A 9,804-nucleotide genomic window follows, 5' to 3' on the forward strand; every position below is an offset into this window, starting at 1 on the left:
AGCAATATTTAGCAAAGCAGTTCGCTGGACGAACTGACTGATTGCGGTAGCCTACGGGTCAATTCCATTGAGGGTTTAATTAAATTAATATAGCCTGTCTGCATATAATGTATATTCCTAATTAATTATAATTCGTTGTGTTTAATTATCTATATATATTTGAAGCAGACTCTTGGACTATATAAACCCTTTTTGGGGCGTTTTTGTATGTATTGGTATCTGGGTCAACCCGTATGTTTAATCATTGATTACGATCAATGAAATTAATTGTACATTCCCCAAACCTGACCTGGATACTCTACATTGCCTTTCTATTATTGGTCTTATTTTAATTAACCTCGCCCTATAATTCTATGAACAAAGAAAAAAAAATACATTCTCAGAATTTTCTACACTTTTTTTAATTAAATCTAGATAAGACTGTCAAAACAATATGTCTAATGCAGAGTTCACTTTTAGAAATACTAGCTTTTAAATCTTCCTCTATTCACATTTGCTGAGCTTCTTCATCTGCAAATGTATAATGCATAAATTAGCCTACGGCATTAAAATACATTTAGATGTCAATCAAACTATGCTAAATTAACATGTTGATTAGTTTAGTTGGTGTTTTACTTCATTAAAAGTTAAATTCTATTTAATGTGGGACAAAATAGCCTACAGTTAAGATTGTGATGCATTAGATTAGAATGATGATATGATTATTCAAAATATTAAATAGGGGTGAGGTATATATGTATGTATTGATGACGTTTACATTTTCTCTCCACATATGAATGAATAATCATTGTGTTTTCTGGACACGTCTTTTAGGATTTCACAATTTCTGGTTATATCAGAAATTCCATCTTTCCTTCATGACAATAGTGTTTAACACTGCTTAACACGTGGTGAATTATTGCAATAAGGTCCGTTAAAAGATGTTTTGCCCATGATGGAGCATTAGTGGAGCGCTCTTGGAGCGAGAGATTTTTTAAAAACCTGCTCCTTGCTCAAGGCAAAATCATGCCGCTCCACTCCTCGCTCCGCTCCCACTCCACTCACATACTCTTGTTGCCACCCATTCACTTGCATTGTATGGACCTACAGAGCTTCAAATCTTCATTTAAGTTCAGCAGAAGAAAGTCATACATATCTGGGGTTGCATGAAGGTGAGTAAATAATGAGAATTGTAATTTTTGGGTGAACTATCCCTTTAAGGGCTCTTGTCAGATCTGGATGAATTTGTCAATAAAAAGAGAGGTTTGGAAACATTTCTAGTAATTATTATAGTGAAAACGTGAAAATGTCCCAAAAGGACATTATATATAATGCTGAAATACTGTATAATGCCTTCTTTCGCTATTTGATAGCTTTTAAAGTCCTGTGTGGATTCTTATTTCAGTGTAGTTACAGTTTTCAGCATTGTAAATATTAAATCGTTAGTTCTGTACAGCAGTTAATTTCCCACAATCCACCATGTGGAAGACGTACAAGCTAGGAATTTACTGCATCCTTCATTCCTGCAATGTTTTATTTCATGCTGAATGTAGTAAATTACTTTTTGACAAATCATTACTGGATTAAAATAACATAATAACATATAGAGAGACAAAACATACAGATACATTTTAAAATGTACTCTTTATTTGATCAAATGTGTTTACTCTTTATATTAACACAGTATATATTAAAAATGACAAACAGAATGAAGATTTATTGTATTAATATATTATTTAATAATAACAAATAAGGCCCAAGTATTTTTTTAAATTTCATATGTGATGTTTCTTCACCAGCCCCAGAGCTCCAACACTCATGTCCAAATTCACTCATTTAAAAAAAAAAAGAAAACCAAACCTCAGACAAATCACACAGACAACAGCAGTAAATATTGGAGAACTTTACAACACCCAATGTCCACAATGCTCTTCTGTAAATGTGGCATTATACTGTAGCACAGTGTGCTCATTTTGCTGAACAAAACATAGAACCTAGAACCTAGGTAGAACATAGAACCTAGGGAATTAACATTTATTACAATATTTAAAAGGACTATTAAACTACCACTAGCAAACTGATCAGGACCTTCACTTGTCTCCTCCGTTCTCTTTCATCTCCCACCTCCTCTCTAATAGCTGACAACTTTGCCAATTTTTCAGAGATGAGATAAAGCAACAACCATCAGCAGTCCCCTTATTGACCCTATTCTCATTCATTTTCAAGTCAGTACTCCTACTCACCTACCTGGACTCACACACCTCATTCTTTATTGGCACATTTCCCACCACATTCAAGCAGACTCGAGTAATCCCACTGCTTAAAAAACTTCACTAAAACTAGCAATAGCCAAAAATTACAGACTTGTCTTTATGTTCTCAACTCTACCCAAACAGTTGAGTCCCTTGCTAATTTGACAAAATATCTAAAGACACATTTCTTCTGTGACCACTTGAGTCACATTTGTAAATTAATAAAAAGGGTGATCTGTTTTCTGAAACTTCTAAATAAAAGCACAACTTTATCAATGTTGGTTACAAATGTAATCGTGGTTCTATGACTGGAAGACCAGCAGAGGACACTACTGAGTGGAAAACCATAATGTCTCCCTTCTTGCTGAGAATCTACTAAACAAGTAGTCACCTCTTGACACATTGATGACATGTCCATCTATAAATACTCAGTGTGCAGTCATCATTTCCACTGAAGTGTTCTGGCAGACCTGAGTGACTGGAGGCTCTGGCGGTCTTCTGCCATTCATAGAACCACAGTTACATTCATAACCAACATTCTATTTCCTAGGCTGCAGAACACCAGAGGACACTACTGGAAGATGTGGAAGATGAATAAAAAAGCTGTCAAGAGGGTCCATTGTATAGTGACAAGCAGGATTGCAACATCAAGCCCTTCCTATTTAGAGAGCTTACCTGATTCAAACAAGTATTTTGTCAATAATATGTCAGCAAAGTGATTATTGATTATCTTCATTGATCGGAAGAGCTGACAGTACTGTTCTAGACTCTGGCCGACCCACTGCAGTATAGTCTTCTTCAAGTCGCTGTAAACCAGGAGACTAGCTGCTGGCAGTTGTTGAGCTGCAAGTTGGGCTTCCCCAGACAGCAAAGGAATGAGCCGGGCCACTCACTGAGCACACGACCAACCCCAGATCTCAGCAGTTTACTCAAAGAGGTCGAGGATGGCTTCTGGGTCGTCTTCTGCCCCATCTTCATGAGTGTGGGGGGCATGGTGCTGCTGTTGCCGGGGGCGCACCCGGGGCTTTCTCCTGGCTGAGGAGGCTCCAGATCATCTGTCAGTCCTCTGCTTGAGCTCTGAAGATCTTGTGGAAGCGGCGTTCTTGGTCTTGTCGCAGCTAAAGCAGGGCCTGTTGGTGGGTCTCATGCAGGCCTTGGAGGGACTTAAGGACTTCAGCCAACTGCGAGGACTACATGAGGCATACTTCCACCAATTCTTCCCAGGTTTTGGCACCAGTGTAAGACTCAGGTTTGGGAGGGCAAGAAGGACACAGGGAACAGGGTTCTTCAACTCAGTGGTATGACTTTAATAATAAACAAACTCAACAGGTTCCCACTGCCCGCTCTGGTACTCCTTAATGGAGGCCCCTCTGGGGACAGACGTGCTGTCAAATAACTGGCCCCAGGGGCTGCGCAAGTACGTATTTCCCCCAATGAGCCTTCTTACTGGCCCACTCAGACTTGGTTCTCGGATCTCACGCATCCAAGCCCAAACCTCTGGAACCTCTGCATCTGGCCCTTGGATGGGATGCAGAAGATCTGAGTGACCTACCACCTGCTGTTGTAGACACAATTAATCAAGCCAGAGCTCCCTCTACCATGCAGCTTTATGCCCTAAAGTGGCACTTGTTCACAAATTGGTGTTCTTCCTGGTCTGAAGACATGCAGAGATGCACAGTTTGGACAGTGCTTTCATTCCTGCAAGAGAGGTTAGAATGTAGAAATGTTTGAAGGTGTATGTAGCCGCTATTTCGGCCCACCACAACGCAGTGGACGGTAAGTCCTTGGGTAAGCACGACCTGATTATCAGTTTCCTTAGAGGTGCCCGGAGACCTCCCAGTCCAAGCCTGTTCCCCTCCTGGGATCTCTCATTGGTCCTCTCGGGGCTTCAGAGAATCCACTTCGAGCCGCTTGATTCAGTAGAGCTCAAGGCCCTCTCTTTGAAGACAGCCCTCCTGATAGCACTACCTTCCTTCAAGAGGGTTGGGGACCTGCAAGTGTTCTCTGTCAGCGACACTTGCCTGGAGTTTGGTCTGGCATCCTGAGACCGTGACCGGACTACGTGCCCAAGTTTCCTATGACCACCTTCAGGAACCAAGTCATGAACCTGCAAGCGCTGCCCCGGGAGAAGGCAGACCCAGCCTTTTCGTTGCTGTGTCTGGTACATGCTTTGCGTATCTATTTGGACCGCACGCAGAGCTTTAGATGATCTGAGCAGCTCTTTGTCTGCTTTGGTGGACAGTGGAAAGGGAACGCTGTCTCCAAACAGAGGCTTTTCCAAAGGTCATTGATGCCATAGCTTTGGCCTATCACACCCAGGCTGTGCCCGCCCCCTTACTGGTTTGAGCACACTCGACGAGATGTGTGGCATGCTTGTGGCCACTGGCCAAGGCACCTCCCTAGCAGACATCTGCAGAGTAGCGGGCTGGGCAACACCCAATACCTATGCGAGATTCTATCATCTCATGACTGAGTCGGTCTCGTCCCATGTTTTGTCAGGTCCGAGCCGGTAGAACTCGGTAACGCAGAACAACTGACCGGGTGTACCGCTTGCACTCGATGCCTTTCCCCTCTACTGAGGCGAACACGTGGGCTCTTATCCCAGGAGATCCCACTGACTCGGCACCCTGGACTGAGAATTCCGGGGTAGGACATGCAAATTCTGTCTGCCAATTTCTCATTTTCAAATCCAGAGGTACGCGAGGCTCTCAAGAAAGACCCCTTGTGTCACTACAATTGACACAACATCTCATTCCCTCCATCAGGGAATGGAGGTTACAACAGTAACCATGATGTTTTTTCATGATTGGATAGCTATCCGATCAGTGAAAACACATGGAGTGTCCATGTGTACGCAGGCCCAGAGAATGCGGGTGATGCCTGGAGACGGGTTGACCGGAGAGTGCTTGACAGCTATACTCCACCTAAAATTATTTTTAAACAGAATTTTGCAAATTCTTTTATATAAATATGTTAGTAATAGCGTTTATGAGCTAATTTTAATTGTGAGACTACATGGAATCTGACTATTACACACTCAAAAAAATATCACATGATTCATATTTGGATTTAACATCATGTGAGCATATTGCTTTAAATTATATTACTTTGATTTTCATATGCGGGCCATCCAGGTGTGGCCCTCACAACACCTGCATGATGTCTTGTTCTCTGTGAAAAAAAAAATATAGAACTGTATCTGTTAAATATCATCCTACCTTTAGTCACTCCCTTGCAGTGATGCACAAATTCCATAGCAGTGCTACACAAATCAAATATCTGTCTGTGGGAAAGTTGGTGGATTCGTACCTATGTAAGCAATGTGCTGTTCAGGTACCAGAGAAAATTTCTAAGTCTCTTGCGATTTGGGAGAGAGAATTGCAATTGGAAACTGGACTGCATGGGATAGGGTTTGTGGCAGCATTTTCTTTTCATCTCAAATTTAAGCACATCACTTAATACATTTTAAGCTAATTAACAAGGCATACTCCCTTGAAACATTTTCAGATTAAAGCATACAACAATCCCTATTCTCACTTATGTAACAAAAGTACCAATGGCACCATGATGCATATGTTTTGGGACTGACCCATCATCTCTGTATTCTGGTCCAGTGTAGCCTCAGTTCTATAAGATGCTTTGGGCCACAAAATGATGGCGTCACCTCCTTTGGTCTTATTAAATAATGACTCTTTGTTGGAGCTCTAAGTCACTCGTCACAATCCGCTTCTTGCTGCGCACACAGCAGCCAAGAAAAATATTCCCCAGGCATGGTTTTATTCATACCTTACCACTGGTCAGCACTTGAACCAAGATTATTCTTCATATTATTGCACATGACAATTCATGTTCAAAACTCCAGGGAGCAAAGAGCAAAACTGTTGAGGCTTGGACACATATTGCAGACATTGTGAGGGAATTTATTTGAACCCTTATTCCATTTAATTCCCTGCATTGCAATTTGTAGTTTATTTGTTTTTTTATGTATTTATTTTTCAAAAAATTATATATACTCTGTATATATATATATATATATATATATATATATATATATATATATATATATATATATATATATATATATATATGTATATACCCTGAATGCATGTAGGAGCATTACTAACTGCAAACGTAACACACACCAGTGACCAGTATTTATTTATTTGTATTTATTTCTTTTTCAAATAAAGGGAAACAATTGTTCTCAAAAGAAAAGAGAGCATATTGCGATATTATCCAAAGTTTTTAACATATAATGTTAAAAAGCATGTATCTCACATCCTATGATGGGTAATTCAATAATTCAGTACACAAGGACATGGGTAATTATTTATTAAAGTAGCCTCATAATTGATCTATATATTGTAACATGTTCAAATGTTTATAACCAAAAAGTATTTGGTTATATATGTATAGCTAATGTATACAACCAGGCATGAGTGAGTTTAGTTGACATATATGCCATTAAAATTATAAAGATAATGATACAAATATTATGAGTTTGTTAACTTTTCCCACAAGCCTATGTTACACCAGCATATTTGTTTTTTGGGATGTATTTTGGCTGTTTAGAGTGTTTTCTTGCCCCTAGAATTGCTTTATGGGCAGAAACTTCTAATATTCTCCACCAAAAGGCTTGAAATAATAACCCTTTCAGGTTGGTACCACTCACCACATCATCCAGCTGACTAAGGCCTTTTTAAACAATAGGAATACGAATTCTTTGGGAGTCCATATAGTATAAATAAGGCAGCTGGCTGTCGTTTGAATGACAAGTTTGGAACAACCACAACTGCAACCATGCATGGAAAGGTAAGCTGAGACTAAAGGATAACATATCCTCAACACTTACATTACTAATATTACTAAAATACATTATTTAATTGTTTGTGTATCTGTCTTGAAATAGCATCTAATCAGCTCAAACAAAAACACATAGCAATTCTTAGTTCAACAGTCCTAATTTTAGTATAACTGAATATTGTGTTGGGTAATGTTTAAAAATGTGCTGCTCTTCTTACTGATGATAAATATTAATTCAGTCAATATTGACCATTTTATGTTTTTTCCCAGGTCATTTTCTACGAGGACAGGAACTTCCAGGGTCGCTCATATGAGTGCATGAGCGACTGTGCTGACATGTCCTCCTACCTGAGCCGCTGTCACTCTTGCAGAATTGAGAGTGGATGCTTCATGATGTATGACCGTCCCAACTACATGGGAAATCAGTATTTCTTTAGGAAGGGCGAGTATGCTGATTACATGTCCATGTTTGGAATGAATGAATGCATCAGATCTTGCCGTATGATCCCTATGGTGAGTTCCATGTGCATTTTGATTTGTTTGTAATAAATCGATTCACCTTGGAAACAGAAATAGTAACACTTTACAGAAAGGTTCCATTTGTTACATTTATATAACATTAACAATGAACAATAGTTTTAACAGCATTTATTAATCTTGGTTAATGTTAATTTCAACATATAGTGATACATTTATATGTTAACATAATGCACTTTGAACTAACATGAACTAACAATGAACAATTGTATTTTTCTTAACTAAAATTAACAAAGATTAATAAAAGCTGTGCAAAATATATTGTTTATAGTTAGTTCATGATTCCGAATGCATTAAACCATGTTAACAAATGGAACCTTATTGTAAAATGTTACCAAATAAATATTTATATTTACAATTTAAGTTATCTGGCTGGGTTTGGATTTTAAGGCTGTTTTATGTAATACAAATTGGGGAGAATGCTTTAAAAGCACAGATGGTACTTTCAGAATGGCAATTCTTGAAAAATACTAACTCTTAATTTTTTAAACCACTAAATTTACATTTAAAGGACTTTTCTTTTTATAATATACAGTACAGGGGATCCTACAGAATGAGGATCTACGAGAGGGAGAACTTCATGGGCCAGATGCACGAGATGATGGATGACTGTGACAACATCATGGACCGTTACCGCATGTCTCACTGCAATTCTTGCCATGTGATGGAAGGTCACTGGCTCATGTATGAGCAGCCCCACTACAAAGGCAGGATGCAATACTTCAGGCCTGGAGAGTACAGGAGCTTCAGCAACATGGGTGGCATGAGATTCATGAGCATGAGGCGCATCATGGATTCCTATTATTAAAATGTTAATTGTACTAATGTCACAAAATTGGTGTTACAATAAAGCACTTTCTAACTCAAAATCCTCTTCCTTTTTTTTCTATTTATAAATATGTTCTGATACACTGTATGACATATCTTTAACAAGTATTTTGAGGGGGACATACCCCCACAGAAATGGTATTAGTATATTAAAATATATATATATATATATATACAGTGCATCCGGAAAGTATTCACAGCGTTCCACTTTTTCCAAATCATTATTTTCCTCAAAATTCTACAAACAATACCACATAATGACAACGTGAAATAAGTTTGTTTGAAATCTTTGCAAATTTATTAAAAAGAAAAAAGAAAAAAAAAATCAGATGTACATAAGTATTCACAACCTTTGTTGAAGCACCTTTGGCACCAATTACAGCCTCAAGTCTTTTTGAGTATGATGCTACAAGCTTGGCACACCTATTTTTGGGCAGTTTCTCCCATTCTTTTTTGCAGGACCTCTCAAGCTCCATCAGGTTGGATGAGCGTCAGTGTACAGCCATTCTCAGATCTCTCCAGAGATGTTCAATCGGGTTCAAGTCTGGGCTCTGGCTGGGCCACTCAAGGACATTCACAGAGTTGTCCCATAGCCACTCCTTTGTTAGCTTGGCTGTGTGCTAAGGGTCGTTGTCTTGTTGGAAGATGAACCTTTGCTCCAGTCTGAGGTCCAGAGAGCTCTGGTGCAGGTTTTCATCAAGAATGTCTCTGTACATTGCTGCATTCATCTTTCCCTTGATCCTGACTAGTCTCCAGTTCCTGCCACTGAAAAATATCCCCACAGCATGTTGCTGCCACCACCATGCTTCACTGTAGGGATGGTATTGCCCAGGTGATGAGTGGTGCCTGGTTGCCTCCAGACATGATGCTTGCCATTCAGGCCAAAGAGTTCAATATTTGTTTCATCAGACCAGAGAATTTTGTTTCTCATGGTCTGAGAGTCCTTCAGGTGCCTTTTGGCAAACACCAGGTGGGCTGTCATGTGCCTTTTACTGAGGAGTGGCTTCTGTCTTGCAACTCTACCATACAGGACTGATTGGTGGAGTGCTGCAGAGATGGTTATTATTCGGGAAGGTTCCTCTCTCCACAGAGAAACGCTAGAGCTCTGTCAGAGTGACCATCGGGTTCTTGGTCACCTCACTGTCTAAGGCCCTTCTCCCCCGATCGCTCAGTTTGGCCGGCGTCCAGCTCTAGGAAGCGTCCTGGTGGTTCCAAACTTATTCCATTTACAGTGCTCTTTGGGACCTTCAATGCTGCAGAAGTTTTTCTGTACCCTTCCCCAGAAATGTGCCTCAATGCAATCCTGTCTCAGCGGTCTACAGACAATTCCTGGACTTCATGGCTTGGTTTGTGGCTTGGCTTGACATGCACTGTTAACTGTGAGGCCTAATATAGACAGATGTGT

The 9,804-nt window shown here is 39.7% G+C and overlaps 1 protein-coding gene across 1 annotated transcript; it reads left to right on the forward strand.

Moving 5' to 3' along the window:
• The first annotated feature begins 6,992 nt into the window (after window positions 1–6,992).
• On the forward strand, window positions 6,993–8,440 carry LOC127655395 (gamma-crystallin M2-like). The gene is made up of 3 exons (XM_052143223.1): window positions 6,993–7,043; window positions 7,305–7,547; window positions 8,107–8,440. Exons 1-3 carry the CDS (start codon window positions 7,032–7,034, stop codon window positions 8,377–8,379), a joined length of 528 nt encoding a protein of 175 aa, XP_051999183.1. The 5' UTR covers window positions 6,993–7,031; the 3' UTR covers window positions 8,380–8,440.
• The last annotated feature ends 1,364 nt before the right edge of the window (window positions 8,441–9,804 follow it).

Source organism: Xyrauchen texanus, chromosome 14, assembly GCF_025860055.1.
Source record: "Xyrauchen texanus isolate HMW12.3.18 chromosome 14, RBS_HiC_50CHRs, whole genome shotgun sequence".
Lineage (NCBI taxonomy): Eukaryota > Metazoa > Chordata > Actinopteri > Cypriniformes > Catostomidae > Xyrauchen > Xyrauchen texanus.

What these genes read in the sequence shown, in the direction of transcription:
- LOC127655395 (XM_052143223.1), top strand. An exon ending in CTTGCCGTATGATCCCTATG is followed by an intron (nt 7,548 to 8,106) that starts GTGAGTTCCATG and finishes TATAATATACAG; the next exon opens with TACAGGGGATCCTACAGAAT.